General features: G+C 41.0%; 1 protein-coding gene across 15 annotated transcripts in view; it reads right to left on the bottom strand.

Moving 5' to 3' along the window:
- Window positions 1-3333: 3333 nt before the first annotated feature.
- Window positions 3334-19415, bottom strand: part of eps15l1a (epidermal growth factor receptor pathway substrate 15-like 1a) — a 64258-nt gene continuing 48176 nt past the window's right edge. For 10 of the 15 annotated variants that reach the window (XM_037769272.1, XM_037769271.1, XM_037769266.1 and 7 more), the window contains 2 exons: window positions 17370-17578; window positions 5751-6797 (listed from right to left, as the gene is read on the bottom strand). In XM_037769272.1, coding sequence (XP_037625200.1) covers window positions 6651-6797; window positions 17370-17578 — 356 coding nt within the window. In that variant the 3' untranslated portion in view covers window positions 5751-6650. Of the gene's footprint in view, window positions 4900-5750; window positions 6798-8005; window positions 8023-17360; window positions 17579-19415 lie in introns of those variants that run through there. The other 5 variants (XM_037769269.1, XM_037769262.1, XR_005206862.1 and 2 more) reach the window with 4 other exon arrangements.

The raw sequence follows: 19415 nt of genomic DNA on the forward strand, positions 1-19415 counted from the left end.
TACCGAGACTCGGGTATCGTAGAACTAGAATCAAAAAGTTCCAAATGACATCCGGCACTAGTTCACAGGTTTTCTATTTGAGCATGAAGTTCATTCTTGACCTTGAAAACAGTAGTTTGACAACCAAAGACTTTTTCCTGAGCTTACATGATGTGGTTGAAAGCTCCAGAAAAGTTATGGAGTAAGTCCACCTTGAGTTATACATTTTTTTTTGTCAATATTTTTTGATATTCAAGTATTGGTTTTGCTTCTGGGAGGTGCTCTAGGCTGCATTTAGCATTTTCTATGAAGCCCTCTGCTTCCTGGATGTTGCCATGTATAGCCCATTGTGTGAACATATCACAAACTGGCCTGTTGATGTTTATAGAAATAACTATGGCCACAGAATATTACAGTTGAGACAAACCTCCCAGAGCAGAAGGTACCAATGCATCCTGTGACACCCACATCTTTTCTACATGATAGATTTCTGTTCAGGTCTCACAGAGGGTTTGCTTTCAAAATGCAGTTGAGCCGTCCAGCTGGGACTAAAAGACCACAGACAACACTGAGACGAAATTTAACGGGACACTTGGACATTTTGAATATCAGTCTTGCTGCGCGAGGTGCATGACACATTGTTCTGAACAAGTTAGATAACTGAACATGTCTTTGTTAGCAACGGCTAATCCGTATTAAACCAACGACTAACCGCCGGGCAACAAGCTGGCTTGTTAGCTGGCAGCTAGTATGTTAGCACGTTATGTGATGTAACGATACAGTTTCTGCGTTACAGTGCCCAGGTGTTTTACAATAGAATGAGTCTTTAAAAAAAATAATACATATTGTGAACTTTTTTGTGTGATTTTCTTTCTTTTTTTAAGATGTATGTCTTCAGTGGAAACCAAACACAAACGGGGTAGGGGAGCTGGAAGGAGAGAGACTAACGTTCAGAACACTTTCATGGGATTAGTTGGAACCCCAGTATTGGTGGCACGTAACATAAACTCAAATACCGTTAGCAAAGCATTCCTTATCAAACATAATGGGTAATAGCTGACAACAAGCTAGCTTGCTAGCTGATAGCTAGCAGCACCCTTTGTTTCAACAAGGAATGAAAACAGGTGTATTGATATTCCTCATAGTAACATTGTCGCTACAATGTGACAGCAGCAGAAGACTGAGAATGCCAATACGAGTCTTATGGCTCAGACGTAAAGAGGTGTTAGCCGTGTACAGCTTAGAGAAGCTAACTATGTACCATGTACCACAGTTTGTAACAGCTACAGCAAAGGAAATACTCATGATATGTAAACAAGTCAAAAGAAATGGCAGGGAGAGGCAGTTCACATTTCTATCTGGCAGAATCAACTTTAACTTGAGCCTTTCTGTCCAATTTGGGTGAATTCACATTATTAGCATTTTTACCCCCAGAAAGGGGCAGAAAGGTAGTTCCACACATGTATAATATCTGGGGGGGGGGGAAACGTTGTTCGATATTTCAGTCATGCTATGGACCTCCTTGTTTCCATCATCTTGTTCAATGTGGAGACTGGAGAAGCAAATGTAACACTAAATAACATGAGGTCATCTTGTCGTACCAGTCAGTGCTAAGCCTTCTTCAGAGGCAGCTATGACCCAAGACATTTTCATTTTAAATCACAATGTACTTGTCCAATTTTTGGATTCAAAATGATTTTGTTTGTCCTGGAGTTCCATCAAAAATACAGCTTGTTAGCAATTTACAGAGACCTAGCCCCGAGGACCGTCACGGTACATATCACAGTCCTGGATGGTATCTGACGGAATCTAGACATTTCAATACATTTTGTAAAATCTCAGTAAAATTTGTTATGGGATGAATTATGGAAATATAAACTTCCCTAGTATCGGGCAAGCAATTTAGCAACATTTAAGGTGAAATACAATCAAATTAGACAGGTTTAAAATAAGAAGTCAATACAAACTGTAAAATCAATCATCATCCTGCATCATGAAATTCTGCGGATAAGCCAGGAATCTACTCAGTAGCAGTATACGCTCAGTGCTGCCATTGGTGGCGGGAAGCTATAGAGAGGCGAAGACCCGCCCCTTCCGGTGGACCATCATGGGACCTTATTTCGGAAAAAAAACGTACGGTAGTCAACGGCATGAGGCAAATATTTTTTTTTATCCCGTTTGAATTGCGCCACGAATCACACATATGATGTTTGTCAATTTAAAAGATAATTTTGCAAGTCAAGAAAGTGTCAGTTTGTTGTAAATATGTGTGACTGTGAAAATATATAAACAGAAAGACGACACAACCAAAAGTGGCGTAGTGGCGTCACTCTCTCTGAAGCTACGATGTCTGTGTGTTTCCTACTGGGATGAACTCACACCAGCAACGGGTCTGATCCTTCTCTCTCTTCCCGGCTGATAAAAAGACCAGGAGTCGCTGGATAAAACATATCAGGTCAGATAACGTTACATTTGTGTGTGGAACATAGCTAGGCTAGCTGGCTAGTGTTGGTGACGTATGTTGTCCGAGACGTGAGATGTAGTTCACTGAGCGGTTTCACACAAAACTTAACGATACTACGACAAACTGAGACTTTCTTGACTTGCAAAATGATCTTTTAAATTGACAAACATCACATGTGTGATTCATGGCACAATTCAAACGGAATCAAAAAATATTTCTCTTGCCGTTGACTTCCGTACATATTTTATCCAAAATAAGGTTGCATGGGGTCCACCAGAAGGGGCGGGACTTCGCCTCTCTATATTAAAGAAAGACTACTGACTGAAACAGAAGTACATTCGTGAGCGCAATTCTGTTGAACAGAACACCTGTTTATTAACGAAGAAGAACTCCTGAGTCATCTTTGTTACTTTCCATCTGCTTTTCCACCCTCAGAAGTCGTTGAGGGGAGACTGTATTTTCAAAATTCTTTCTTTTCTCTTAACAAATGTAATAAACGTCAGGCTGACTGAAATGTTCCAGTTCCATCAGAAGACATCCAGCACTGTGTTATGACGGTCCTGAGTACCGCTATAGTGGTTACACTTAACAATGTAACAGGCTATGCTTTAACTAAGCCAAGTGAAAGACTTATCTCTCCCCATGTTTCAACACAGTCTCACAGCAGTTCATGAAATAGTTATGAAATTTCCTCTCTTGGATTTGTGTACATACATTTTTGTGCGTTTTCCTATGAATGTCCAGCAACACACACATGTGACACACATGTCAATTTAAAAATAAAACTACTTAGTTAGGTTTAGGAATAGATCAACAAAACTACTTTCAAAATGTTTGGTTTGGGTTCAAATCCGGAAGTGGCGTGACAAAAACTACTTAGTTAGGTTTAGGAAAAGATCGCGGTTTGGGTTAAAATAACTCCGGAAGTGCAGTAACTTTGACTTCTGGTTTCCACGGGACATGAACACCGGTCTCCTCGGCAAAAGTCCTGTGTATTTTGACCCACCCATCCGTTCCGACATTCGTCCCTATGCTGTGTTTGCCGCTCTTCATACTTCCCGGTTCACAATTACATGGATTACAGACGAATTGATTTTGTGCTGACCACCATGAAAAAAAAAAAGTGAAATTACTGTCCATGTACACGAATCAAATAGATGAAATTTTGTGACAATTTCACAAACTGCTGTGCGACTGGGCTGCATGTTTACAAAGTTATGATAATGAAAAACTCCATATGTCATCCCTTAAAGTAACATTTAGGAGAACATGTGTGCTCTGAGCAGAATCCGACTGCAGGGCATGCATGTGGCGAAACACCGACTGGAGCATATGATTGGTAATGGACACACAGCGAACACATACTCACATTTATAAAACACAACATGACATTTGAAACTACAACAGAGGGAGTTCTGAGTGAAAAGGAACATCTTCAGAAAAAAAGTTCAGCAGAATCTGTTCTAAAGTCCGAGATTGACTTCAGTCTGTCTCACTCAAACATCAGTCACCACTTCAAGTAAAAGAGACAACTCATAGAAAAACAAGGTGAGTGGTTAAGTCCATGTTCAAACTGTGACACATCAGAGATAGCTCAATATTTCTCATTCCCAGCCTAATGACACCTGATTTCAGCCAGTTCCAAACCTTCCCAAACACTCTGCAGCTTGTGCTCGCTGGTCTGTAGAGCACTGGAGTGACTTTAACTCAACTACAAGTTATAGCACGAAACAATATTAATTTGGATGTTCTTTTAAAACAAAAACATTTTAAAAATAAAAAAAACAGCTCATGAAAACTGTGTTAAAATCCTCAATCTCTAAAAAGAAAACAAGGTCAAATATAGAAAAATGAATTCCCTCATCTTGCCTTTCATTAGATGAATGTGGCGTGACATCACAGCATCGGGATCAGAGTACAGCATAGTTGGCTCTGTTTATCTATATACACTGGACAGAGGAGAGAGGGTACTGCAGGAACCCTCCACAGTACTATCTCACACTCACGGACAAAGAAAATAGATCTGTACAATTTGTTGCCGTCACTCGAAGGATATGCTGACATGTGAAGCTGTTAATTTCTTTTGTCAGGTATTTGTCACATTAGAGGGAAACAGTGTAATGGAGCTTTATCGGGGGACGCAGTTGCTTTGAGTGAAACATATTCGACTAATGTTGGTTTTCTTTTTCATACAGGAGGATCCACTGAGCCAGAGAGGGGAGTGTCTCTCCTGAAGGAGAAAAACACTGACTCGGGGTCAGATTAACCCGCTTGGGGTCCTCAGGGCAAAAAGCAGGCCCCTCCTGTGTTGTGAGAATATCAATCATTTCTGTACATCCAGTACAGAGTTTAGCACAGAGCAGAGGGAAACATTTAGCCTCCAGCAGAAGTGAAAAACCTCTACTAATATGGACCTCTTCACTTCGTAGCTGAGTCTGGGTTAGTGACAGAATTTCCTGAGAAAAAAAAATTTGAGAAAAGAGAGATACTCGTGAATTGAAAATTCTCAATCCTGAGGAGCGTCAAATCCAGTCTTCTCTATAAACAAATACTTATGTACAACACAGTCTCATGGCAGTTCGTGAAATAGTCACAAAATGTAATTTATTTGATTCGTGTACATAGATACGAGTTTCACTTTTTTTTTTTGTGACGCTCAGCGCGACTTTCAACAACGGATTTTTCGTGCTCTTTCCTACGAATGTCCAGCAACACGTGACGCACGTGCCAATTTCCACTCCAATCTTTTCAAAATAAAACTACTCAGTTTGGTTTAGGAAAAGTTTGTGGTTAAAATAACGCTGGAACTGCAGTAACTTAAAAGGTACTGTTTGTAACTTCTTACACCACTTCCAACACAAGCTACACAGAAGCACCAAAACTGCAAAGTTATATCTAGCGGTTGTCAGTCTGACACTAAGCAAATTCATAAAACTAATTTTTACAGTTGGTAACTCAGTGCCAGTGTTTAGGGACAAACCTCTTCACAGTTCTCAACCCAACCATCTCTTATCTTCGACATAAGCGGGGTTACAAAGGACGCTCGTCAAATCTCATTCTGCAGATGCCGGGAGTTTTCACGCTGGAACAGTGTTGACACGGCCACAGGTGTCGCTGTTAACAAGACATTTCTGATTCTTACAAACAGTCCCTTTAAGTGCGGAAGTTACGTGACAAATAAATCAACTTTGACTTGTGGTTTCACACGGGACACGAACACCGGTCTCCTGGGAGAAAGACCTGTGTATTTTTTGTTTCGCCCTAGGCACCGTTCGCCGCTCTTTATACTTCCCCGTTCATAATTACGGGGATTACATACAAATTGATGTCGCGCTGACCATCACGAAAGAAATGTGAAATTTGTGTCTAAGTACACAAATCAATATATTCAATTCCATGACTATTTCACGAACTGCTGTGCGACTGGGCTGTTATATATAACACCTCATTCTGTAGCATTTCCTTACCAGCAAAACAACTTGACACTAAACACTCACAGACACAGATATACCATCAGCAGCACAATGATATATCCATGTCGCCCCTATATGTCAGGGACAAATCCCTTTAAGAATTACCTTGGCTGTTTGAATTGTGTTGTTTTTCTCCACAGCTGCTTGTTGCTACCGATAGCAGCAGTTTTGTTAGCACGCCGGTATTAACCGTTTCCTCACATGTAGAGCGAAGCTGGAGGAGAAAAACAGCACACTGGGATTCAAACTGTCGAGGTGTTCCGTCAGCATTAGGCAGCTCAGCCCAGTGAATGGATTCATCGCATCACTGTCCAGCCACTATAGTGCATATACACAGTGCATCTGTTTGTTTCCATCAGGCCCCTCTTGCCTCTTCCTCCTCCTCTCCTTCTTCATCCTTCAGCTCTCCGTCTCTTCGTGTCAGCAGGAGAGATTCGCAGTGACGAGTTCTCGGCTAGTTTTGTTTTTTTAAATGCAGGGTCGGCGGCCTGGAAGTTCCTTTTGTTCCATTCATTGAGTCATTTCGTGTGGGGGAATGTAAATAGTGGAGGTGCAGGTCCTGTGTGTGTGTGTGTGTGTGTGTGTGTGTGTGTGTGTGTGTGTGTGTGTGGACCAGAGTTTGTATGAACACTTGAGTTAGTCCAGTGATGTGCTTTGTGTCTGAATATTTAGATGTCAGTCATGTTAGTCTACGCACTGTATGTGTGTGTGAGTGTGTGGTCGGGGGTTCCAGGTCATGCGTTGGACATCTCGGCCTTGCTGAGGGCGATGGCCAGCTCCAGATCTTCCTGCTCCTGCTGTCTGAGTCGCTTCAGCCGCTCGCGCTCTGCTCGCTCACTCTCTCGCTTCGCCCACTCCAGCTGCTGAGCCTCGTTCCCAAACTACAGTCAGAGAGAGAGAGAGAGAGAGAGAGCAGGAGAGAGAGAGAGAGGGAGAGAGATGTCTGTTACAAATAAAACCACCCGCTACATGAGAGGGAGAACAGAGCCCCCCTTCCTCCCTACCACAATGACAACAGTGACGGAGAACAGCAGTAAGTTGGAAAATAATATCAAGTGTTGGATTTTACAACTTAATTTGCAATTGAAGAGCTAGACTGATATATAGGCAGAATATATAGGCAGATACACCGATCAGCCATAACATTATGACCTCTTGCTTAATATTGAGTAGGTCCCCCTTTTGCCGCCAAAACAGCCCTGACCCGTCGAGGCATGGACTCCACTAGACCTCTGAAGGTCTGCTGTGGTATCGCCATCCACATGATGTAAAAGAAAACGTGATTCATCAGACCGGGCCAACTTCTTCCATCGCTCTGTGGTCCAGCTCTGATGCTCACGTGCCCATTGTAGGTGCTTTTGGCGGCGGACACGGGTCAGCACGGGCACCCTGACCGGTCCCCATACGCAACAAACTGATCCACTGTGTGTTCTGACACCTTTCTATCAGAACCAGCTGATAGGGGGGGCTTATTCATGAGATCAATATGTAACATTGCCAGAGCATTTACGTAACAAGGTGCAGGTGTCTGAAAGGGGCTGGACATAGAGCATAGGAAGGACGGACATGGGAGTTCCAATATCAATACAGCTTTAGATCATGTCTATATTGCTAATATATCTTTAGGTGCCACTTTAAGGTTTTCCTCTTTAAAATTGAATAATGTTAAGCAGGATAGCAATAGAAATAGAAAAGGGGATTTAAAGAAAATGTTTTCTTCTAACACTCAGAATTACAACAGTTGAGCTGTTCAGAGTGTCATTTGTATCGGTAGACAAACGTTCACCTGCAGTGAAGTGAGAAATAACCCTGTGAGACAGATGCAGCATGTATCCCTCATTCATGTTAGAAATTGAGCTTTTTGCTGACAGTTACAGATAATCTTAACAAAGTAACGACTCACTTGGTCATAAGTATTTTCATAATCTACAAAGTAAACGTCTTTTCCTTTTTCAGCGACACATGATGTAAGATCTATCAAAACAATGCTTCAACCTCCATCTGATAAAACTCTACACTGCCTTTATGGTCATTCACTATTAACATCACTTTGTTTTATATGAATTTCAATGTGTGTTCGATGTCTTACCTTGACTTTGTCAGGTCCTGTCAGAGAGGTGGATTACAGAACAGAGATATTATAAACCAGACAGCCTTGAACTGGGCTGGTTACCAGGATATCACACCACAGCACACAGGCACGGTGAAGAAGGGATATCTGCACAGTTTCTGTTCAGCCCACTGTCTCTACCATTTGTGCTTCTTTTTTTTTAAGTGATTGTGCTAGCTTCAAGCTACAGGCTGGTTAAAAGTAAATCATGAGTTCTTACAACGCTGACAAGCTTCTGAAGTTGAAGAAGACACTTGTTGCCAAAAAAGTGTCACAGATGAGACAAATGGACTGTGGTGAAACAGAACCGTCAGTGAATCCCTTCACGTAGCGACAAACAACACCGGGAGCGAAAAGGAAAGAGCAGCTGAACGTGACTTCAACAACAGGAGATGTGACATGCAGAGAGTGAGAGGAAAAACGATGATGTCATCAAACTGCAGTACGAGTTTACAGACTAATGAGGAATCCTCAGAGATCTACCCATACCCACATGACTATAGATGGAATTACTGTTTCATTAAAGCTATTGAAATATATGGAAGTGTAGAGGGACTGTTGTTGGACTGTTAAGTAGTGCTAGCAGTGAACTGGAAGAACATACATTTGTAAAACAATTTGAACAAAATCAACAGTCATACTGGCACAATAAGGCCAAGGACAAAAATAACTGGAACTATCCTTGCAAAGAAGGATAGAAGAAGTAGAAGTAGAATTCATCATTTGAATCTATTTTTCTGTTATTCCTAGTGTAGGACAGTCCAATATTGTTAGATAATTAAATGTATGTTTGTGGGAAAGGCTGGAATGAGTGTTTTTTTTGGAGTAGACTTAAATTGAGCAGCTTTGGTGGAACAGTTGGAAAGAAAGAAATGTGATTTAATAAATGTATTATTTAATAATAGTAAAAACAGAAAGAACCTGATGCTGCATTCACACCAAACGCAAAGTGTATTTTCTCCACGCTTTACTTGCACGAGTTTGACTGTGGGATTGTTTGTGTTTATTCAAGTCACTCTTGCTAGATGTGCCGGAGAGGAGGAGGGGTTTGCCTCCACCGACAACGTTTCATCAACCATGACCGAAATAACCACTGCTTTGTACATGTTGTGGAAGTCCCGGATACGTCGGAAAACCAAACGCTGTCGTGTCTGGGTTCATAACATCATCCGGAGGCGCTCTGTGAATTTCACCGAGCTGCATTCACTGTATGTAGCAAGCCACACGTTGGCTGAATTAATCTGGTTCACTACAGCAGCGTGAACCCAAAATAAACAGATTCCGCTGGGATTTCAATTCATTTCATTGCTCTACTGGATCCTGTCGGTACGACTGTATTTTATTCAAATATATCTTGTTTATAGGCTACATATCTACAGACTATCAGACTGGGAACAGGAAGTGCATTATTATCATACTGTTGGAGATGTGTCGCTGTTTTTGTTCTGCTGCTTTGCGCGGAACAAAAACAGCTGTTCTCCTTCCTCTTCTCCGTCCTCCCGGCTCTCTGGCGCTATGAGCCCCGCTGTTGACTGGCAAAAGCAGCGGTGCCGGCGGCGAGGAGGACCCCGGGGACCGCCGGTACGATAACCTTTTATTTTGATGTTAATACAATGTACCAGAATTCACGAATATGTAGGATATTACTACTGACATTCATGTAATATTACGTCACAACGGCTGCTGTATTAGCCGTGTGCTTACTGCGTGTTTATTTGCATATGGAGCGGGGAAGTGAGATCTGATCACAAGTGGTCACTGGAGACGCATGTGGAGACACATTCTAATGCCAGGTGTGAACAGACGTACTTAAAGCTGTCCACTTGTGATCCGATCACTGAGGACACATGTTAATACCAGGTCTGAACAGGGCCTAAGATGCAGAAATAACTACATAATGACGCCGATTTGTAAAAAGTCTAAATTCATGCTGTGTCAGGTCTGTTCGCTAGACGACAAGCAAACAACTTTTAAAATGCTTGTTTTCGGAGTTTGGATCGCTCAGTGCTACAGGCTATGCTAACATTGTAGCTGCTCCATCAACACTCAACATAACTTCATCTAGGCATACTTACGACAAATACCATAGACAGTCTGTGGTTCGTACACATACATTTATATACAGAGTTTTGTCCGGTCTGTGTATAAATACGATGTACTATCGTAGCTCTGGGTGACCACAGACGGCTACGATATTCTTTTCCTCCATTTCTGATTCAACGACGTCAGGACATCAGTGACAGAGGAGAATCTCAACACTGATAGGCTTTCACGACACAAAGAAATTTCGACTTGCGCGAATAAGTGAATTTTGCCACCTTCGCACCATTTGCGTCTCCCTGCGCCAACTTCTGGCTATGCGCCTCTTCGTGTTGTCTTTGTATGTATTCGCGCCACGCGAAAAGTTTGCTTCACGTTTGGTGTGAACGCAGCATTATACTGGTGTTTAAATGTTGAAATATTTCATGGTTCAAAGGATGTTCTTGAATGGCTGTTGCTAAAGGAGACGTACTGTATGTTCTAAATGATGTGCTTATTCATTTTCATAAATAGTGAAATAATGATTTCATTTATACCCAGTAAAGTGGTGACTTTGTATCTGAGGTCCCATGAAAAACAGGTTGCAGAATAATGATGTGGAAGGATGCTTGAGAGTAGGGATGCACCGATACTGAATGGGATATGAAGCCGATACTGACTTAAACAGCTGGATCGGGTATCAGTGAGGACGGGCCGATCCGTTCTATTTAATTCTATGTTTATACACTATGTACATTATGTACTGCCATTTTAATTCCTGTTGAAGTTTTGAGCAATTTGTTGCTGCATTAAAAAGGTTTACATCTGAATTGTAATTCCTGATAACTTTGAATTTTTTTTTTACCAAGCTGCTGGTGTATGATTTATTATTCTAATAATAAATATCAATTCATAAATTTGTATCTATGTATTTATTTGTTACATTTTGTTTTACAAAGTTAAGAAAGCAATGTTTAAGTCAAGCCTGATGTTGCCTTACACATAAAGGAATGATCCCAGTCACTTCCACTCAGCTTAAGGTATCGCTATCAGTGCTGGGACTGAAACAGTGGGATCGGTGGCGGTGCATCCCTACTGGAGAGTGGTGAGAAAACACAAACTACAGTAACATAACAAGACGTGCATAACAAGAACAGACAGCAGAGTTAAAGCACTAATCAACTACCAACAACAGATGGTGAACACAGTAGCACACACACACACACACACACATACACACACCAAGGTCATGCAGGTCAGACAGACTCGAGAGCTGAGAGTTGAGTAGTGATACTGCTGTGTCTCATGTTAGATGGATAAATCGGACTAATAGTTGAACTGAGTGGCACCAGTCAGACAGAAGCATTATACCCTGCTTAGCAATCTGTAATTATGAAGCAGAAATGAAATGTGAAAAGCTCTGTATTTCGGGTCATTCCCCGAGGGATTGGTGTGAGTTCCCATGGTTATTTGCTTATGGGTTACAACAGGTTTGTGTTTGTTTCCAGTCGAGTACTTTCATAGACTCCACTAGTTCAGACTTTGAGCAATATGCAAACACACCGCTGATAATCGCCCTCAGCCTTTGTGAAGTCAGGGGAATCCCTGACAAGCTTAAGATATTCTTCCCAACAAAACAAAAAATGACAGCTCTGCTTCCTGCACAGCTTTAATACCAAACTGCTGTTTCTAAAGTGGGTTCATATGTGTCACAGTGGCCAACGGGGGGTCATTTTAGGTCTAGTTTTCCCAACATTACCAATCATAGCATCTCTTTGGTTGTCTGTTGCCGTTAAAACAAGCTCTGAGATACTTGGTTACAGTTTTATTTTCCTATAATAACCCTTCACTTCTCTTCAGCTGTAGGTCACAGTCCAATGTTGAATACATGTTTAAAGGAATACATGTCACGTTGTGTCAATGACGTTTACACACCGACTCCGAAACCTTCGTCTGCCATTAACGTTTTCGGAACAGGTTTGATTTTCTGCGTTTTTTTCGCATTTGTCAAAAGGCAAAAAACAGTTGTTTGACCACTCAGAGCCACCATCTGTTCAACCGTCATCATCCAAAATGGCATGATAAACTTTCAATACGTCTCCCAGCACAAAGCACTTTACGATAAAGAAATAAAAGAATAGAGAGATGTGGAATTTAAAGATAAATTGTTGCAGGTGATTGCAGGACAGCTTAGAATCGGGGATGGTTGCAAAACAAAGGATGTAGGAAAGATTAGACAGTAGTGATTGAGCTGTAGGCAGCTAAACGTTAGCTTCTTGCTATTGTCATTCATTCATTAGCCCCGTTTGGGACGAGCGCTATCCATCGCACCGACGTCATTAATTCAGTTTTGTCTCGTATTGCGAACTTTCACAACTAATATAATAACAAAACGCATTGGACTCAGTGTCCACGGTTTCAACTTTTTTATCGGATGACGGATTACAAAAATACATACGAAAAAAGGGACTTGGTGTGCAAAAACCTTTAACCTAGCTTAGCATGAAGACTTGAAAGAGGCGGAAACATCTAGCTTGGCTCTGTCCAAAGTAAAAAAAAAAAAAATGCAACCAACTCCTCTAAAGCTCACTGATGAACACTTTGTATCCCGTAGTTTAATTTGTTCACAAACAGAAATGGAAAGATGACATTTAGTGGTTTTAGAGGGAGTTACGCATTGGATCTATTTTTAAATGAACAACATCTATCCACGCGGTACTTTTGTGCAGCATCACTGGCTATAGTGCAGCTTACCAGATTGGGTCGGTGAGCACAGGTTTTGGTCTGTTTGTGTACAGATTAGAGCTCTTAGCTCATCTCCTTTTGGTGCACCGCATGACTGTGACCTGAGCTGTAACTAATTTACCCAAACAAATGAGACACAACTTGTTAATTAGTGAGCTTGTGAGGTGAGGTGAGGCGTTTAGGGCTGACCCGAATGCTTCAAAGCTTTGACCATTGCCACGGTAATCAACCTCCAAATCACTATTCAAATGCTTTGTTGTTGTTGTTTTTTTAATATATATAAGTATGTAATAATAAAGTATAAATCCAAAAATAACCCATGAAATAAGGAATAATCCCACAACATTATTCATTATTAATATTCAACATTAATTATTATAATAATCAATAATAATAAAATAAAAATAAAAATAAATAATTATAATAATCATTTTATTCAGAAATAAACCTCATTTAGTTCATTTTGGCGTATCGGCTGTATGTTATCAATTGATACTCGGACAACGGACGCTATAATCTGAAAGTGAATGCATGTGCTCCGTAAGGAGTCAGCTCAGAGCAGGAGTCACATTTCACACACACGGGACGAGAGAGAGCTTGCAGACCGAGAGATGGCGGAGGATTTGATGTCGAAGCGAAAAGGAAAAGCGCCTATTTGGCAATATCTCAGATTGGAACCACAACGTTAATGAGGCAATCGCTGTGAGGAGGAGGGCGCGGTCACAGTCGGTGTGCGCGGCGCAGCGGCGCCAGGTAGAACCCTGCAGCCCCGCAGCAAAGGCGTGCTACACATATTGACCGTCATCTTTTCTTGTAAAATGTCCGGTGTAATCGTTAATACCGGTGTTGTCACAAGTTTATTAACCGGTGGGAAAATTTCCTCACCGTCACATCTCTACTGTGATGCTTCGAATACCTTCGAATATTTCTCACCAAAGCTTCGAAGCCCAAAAAATGGTATTCAGGACAGCCATAGAGGTGTTGGTTGTTTATTTTTTAACCTCGTGCCACATTTCCACTGCATTATACGGCATGGCCTGACTCAACTCGCTTGGAACCGTTCTTTTTTGGTTTTCCATTGGCAAAAGTTGTGGATAGTACCAGCTACTTTTTTGGTATCAATAATCTGGTTCCAAGCGAGCTGAGCCAAAACTAGAAGGTGGAGTTAAAACATAGAGAAGAAAAATGCCAAGCTACCGTCAATAGCGACCGTAATATTTTTATAAACTTGACCCAGATTTGAAAAAATGGCGGCCCGCAAAACCATGACGTGATCAACTGAAGAAGTTTCAGACGTTCCTCTGTTCGGTTGCTGATGAAAGGATCCAGCGAGAGAACACATTGTGTTTGTGTGGCGTTGAAGATGATGTCACGACAGTTTCACGCAGCATCTCTATGGCGATTAGCTAGGAATCCCGCCTACATTGAGGGGGTACTATCTGCAGTGGGAAACAAAATAGAGAAAAAGTACCTGGCACAAAAAAAAAGCGAGTTGAGTCGAGCTGAGCTGGACCATGCAGTGGATATTCAGAATTAGACAGAGCCAGGCTAGCTGTTTCCCCCTGCTTCCAGTCTTTATGCTAAGCTAGGCTAACCGTGCCCTGACTCCAGCTCTGTACTTAACACACAGACACAACGTTAATCTAAGATTAATCAATCTGAACGTCTCACATATAAGTGATCAAGCACCATTTCTTAAAACGTTGGGCTATTCCTTTAATACTGACGGTGTCAGTAAAAGTTGTTGTTGCAAGAATTTCCTGTGTTTACTATGTGTGAGTGTGTGTGTGTGTGTGTGTGTGTATTATTAACAAACAGAGCAGCTTGTTAACATAGAGAGCAGATAATGGTTAGAATGTAGCAGAGCGTGCCTTCGTCGTGTGCTGTCCTGCCTTGTTAACTGCCTCCATTGTGACACATGTTGCAGGTCAGTGAGCTGAGCTTTGGAAGCTTCCTGCAGTCTATTAGACTAGTTTCAGCTATACCACGACAGATGGATGATTTGGTTGAAACCAATATCACAATGTTGACTGTATTAAAATAATGTTTTTCTGATATTGATATATAGTGCAAAAGTATTTAAAATAATTCAGTCCAATGAATTGTATTCCACTGTTATGTGTTACAAAACACTGGACCTGTCTGGAGCAGAAACCTCATTCATTCATTCAGTTTCTTAGTTTAGAATCACAATTTGTTTGGAATATTTTTTTCAGACAACAGAATTCTGTAAAAATGACAACATAATCAAGTTATTACCCAGCGTATGCTGTGTAAATAAATATTTTCACATGTTGTCTGACAAAATCTAGTAACAAGGTACTATTTATACTTGGTATCAGTTTGGTATCAACCTGGTATTAACCTGGTTTAACATGCGGCCTGTATCTGGATACATTATCTGGACTAAAATTAGTTGATTGATTGAAAATTATTTGGCAGAAATCATTTGGCATTGAAGTGGACAAAAAAATATCCAATATCACAAATTATCTTTACAATCTGTACAGTATACGACAACCTGTCCTTTACACCAGTGATTCTCAAAGTGGGCTCCATGGCACTCTGTCAAGGGGTCGGCAAAATAATTAGCTATGAATTATAAAATTGTGCCTTATCATTAAAAAGTACCTACAGATGGGGACCATTAGGGTACGACCCTAGCATCAGATGAGGAAAAACTTGGAAAACTACCACAGAGCGCTGCGCCCAAAGTTCAAATTATTTCAACTTCGACCTCGGGTGACCGCTGACCTTTCAAAGCGCAACCAATGAGATAACAGCTGCTACTGTTCTTGTTGCCTAGAAACAGTGAATGGCGTTCTTTGCACACTTTTTGATGACATATTATACCTGTGCTTTGCTTTGCAAGGCTCTGTGCCCCGACCTCATGGTGAGTGAAGAGCAAATTTCTTCTCAAGTGAAGGCAGCTTTAGTCTCAGATGATAAAGAAAATTCAGAGGTTTAAAATCATAATGAAAACAATTGTTAGTTGCAGCTAGGGATGTAACGATTCATCTACTACATCGATGTATCGATTTATATTCCTACGATCCAACTACATCGATAGGTACTCGGCAAGTTGTCCTTCACGGGAGACGTATATCGATATAAAATCAATTTGAAACGCAAAACTTTATTGTATTGATACTAAGGATTTGCACCTTGTATTTAAGGACGACAAACGTTATATGAAAGTGTTTTTTAGCTCTTTTATTAGTAAAGAAATGTTAAACGTTACTCCGGTTCACTCTCCAGACATGCGCCAGCTTGCCAGTTCCGCCCTCTGCAGCGCGAGCACGCATCCATGGCGTGCATGCAGACAAACGGAGTACTTGTCTCCTCGCTCTCTCACCTGGTAGAGGAGCCGGTCCGCAGAGTTTTAGGCGCTATCAATCCACTTGATGAGGGCGGCTTCACCTACAGGAGCTTTACCCGTGCGCTGTCGTTTTTTAATTCAGAGAAAATGACCTTCCTTTCCCCGTCATGATATCTACGTGCATCACGCAGCATCAGCCTCACGTATCCAGCCGGAGAGCAGACGGTCCACGAGGTAAAGTATCACGATGGGAGTAAAGTAAAAAACTAAACAGAAATTCAACTAACGTTAGTCTGACATAGTTTAAAATGTTGTTCCAGATGTTTTCATGTATGAAAAGAGCCCAAATGAACCCTGTAGGTGGACTACTGGATTACTATCAGCAGATTATTTAAACAGCGTTTGTACAGGAATGATTCTGTCCCAAGCTGTTTGATCACTATCAGCTGTTTGATCACTATCAGCTGTTTGATCACTGTCAGCTGTTTAATCACTATAAGCTGTCTGATCACTATCAGCTGTTTGATCACTATCAGCTGTTTGATCACTGTCAGCTGTTTAATCACTATAAGCTGTCTGATCACTATCAGCTGTTTGATCACTATCAGCTGTTTGATCACCATCAGATGTTTGATCACTATCAGCTGGTTGATCTTTGTATTATTGATCTACGGTTTATCACTGAATTGTATCGTATCGCTCTAGATGAGCCAAATATTGTCCTTGAATCGCATCGGAACCATGGAAATTGCATCGTATCGTTGTAAAAACGTATCGTTACACCCCTTAGTTGCAGCCCTAATCTGGATAATGATATCTAATCATGGGCCACACCTGGTATTAATAAGCCACATTGTGATGGTATCTCAATATGCAAAGTGAGAATGTGGAACTGTCGTACTAACAAACATGCCTTTTTTTTTTACTGATCCAGATAAGCTATCAGATACAGATCAGATGTAAATACCAAGCGGAGATGTGGTCACTGTTGTAAAACCAGTAATCAGATTCAAACCCCAAAACATGTTGTTTTAAGACACACAGTAACAACTGAGATGCGTTCGTTACACTCGGTACGATGCATTTCTACTACCCTTATGGACCTCTGAGCACCCTGTGAGCATTTTCAGCACGCATCAGTCTTTAGGAGTGACCTTGTAGCATGCTAACTTCACTAGAACTTAAATCTAGTGTGTGTGCAGAGCTGTGTGGCCTGGACTAGACACTGACAGTTTAACAGTATCACCCATCTCAACTTACAGAACTGAAGTCTGTGAAACCCAAGGTAGAGTCTTTAGGGGCTTTACTTGATGCCGAGGATGGAGCGAAAGGGTCTTTGCCGCTGAACGGGTCTCCGATGCCCTTTTTACTCTGGAACGGGTCGACGGCGTCGCTGCCAAATGGCTGGAAAGGGTCACATGGTTTGGAAGGGTCAGCCGTGCCAGATGTGCTCACTGGTGTACTCTTACCTGAAGACATAAAACACAGATGTTAAGCATCATCCCAGTGAAGAGAGTTCACATATACTAGTAAGCATGTTTCTATATTTTTCCACCATGCCAACAAATGACTGATGTGACCAATGACTGGAAATTAAAAATATGACTAAAACGTGAAATGCTAAGGCGTTCCTTAAAGAGTTGCCTCAGGGATGGGACAAAAATAGTCTGCTTTGTGGTGAGGAAGACAAGCTGAGAGAAGAAAAAAACAAAAACAGACATATCACAAAGTTTCTCACGTAGCTCAAGAGGAGGATGTAAAGTGTGTAAAGTGCATGTGTTAACTGATAGCTGAGAAGTACCGTGACTCATCACTGATCTCACCTCAGTGAACTCTGTTGATAACGCAGAATCTGATTTGAACCGTTTTGGATTAAAACACACAAACAGTACGTCTTCTAGTTCTCATAGTTGTGCCAACGCCCTGCTTCCCCTGTGCTGTCACCTCAAAGAGCGCTACCGGCATTCGAAAGCCACACAAGTTTCACCTCCAACACCAAAGCAATTCACATCGAGTCCCGACACAAATCTTTCTCGAAGTTATCACACGCAGCGCTACATGCTCTGCTGGTATGGGAACAAATACACAGCGAAAGACAACAGCCAGAGGACCAAAATCAAAAGTGATACCCCAGAACCCACGGAACCATCATCAACGGTTTCCTGGTTAAACACTTGGTTGGGTTTCTGCCCACATTACCAGCTGTTGGTTCACCAATTTACCAGCTAGACAAATGTTCATGTGCACAGACCACAAACATTCATATTCATGATAACAGTCCACATAGATTTATAAATGCTATATTTTATCCTATATAAATCAGGATTTATGCATATAAAACTAGGGCTGCAATGAACCACTTATTTCACTACCTGTTGATCATTTTCTTGATCACTTGATTCATGGTTTGGTTTATAAAATATCTAAAAATTGTGATAAATGACCATCACGATTTCCCATACCCCACAGTGACATCTTGTTTTGTTCCACCAACAGTTAAAACCCCCAAATATTCAGATTACAATTATATAAAATAAGGAAAGCAGCAAATCCTCAGTGGAACTCCAGACTGTTTGTATTTTAGGTTGAAAATCGATTATCAAAATAGTTGCTGATTATTTTGCTGTAAATCAACTAATTGTTTCAGCTCTATACAAACCATTTTAGATCAAATCTTTTCTGTGTCAAGCCCACTTTATGATAATCACATGCAGTTTGGGGCAAGTCATAGTCAAGTCAGCACACTGACACACTGACAGCTGTTGTTGCCTGTTGGGCTGCAGTTCACCATGTTATGATTGGAGCATATTGTTTTTTATGCTAAATGCAGTACCTGTGAGGGTTTCTGGACAATATCTGTCATTGTTTTGTGTTGTTAATTGATTTACAATAATAAATATATACATACATTTTCATAAAGCAGCATATATGTCCTCTCCCATGTTGATAAGAGGATTAAATACTTGACTCCCTTTAAGGTACATTTTGAACAGATAAAAAAATGTGTGATTAATTAGCAATTAATCGTGATTAACTATGGACAATCATTCGATTAATTGCAATTAAATATTGACAGATTGATAGGCCTAATTATATTCCATTTCTGCCAATAGATCCCCCTAAATGCGACACACAAGTTCATTTAAGATCTCTTACACTGCATTTAAGACTTGCCTTGAATTATGTCAGTATAATTGAAGACTTAGACAAGCTATCCCTGCAGACCAAACTAGAATAATAATATTATATATTATATAAAAACAAAATTCAGTCTGGTTTATCACTCAAGTGGATCTGCACATGAGC

Source organism: Sebastes umbrosus, chromosome 5 (genome assembly GCF_015220745.1).
Source record: "Sebastes umbrosus isolate fSebUmb1 chromosome 5, fSebUmb1.pri, whole genome shotgun sequence".
Classification (NCBI taxonomy): domain Eukaryota; kingdom Metazoa; phylum Chordata; class Actinopteri; order Perciformes; family Sebastidae; genus Sebastes; species Sebastes umbrosus.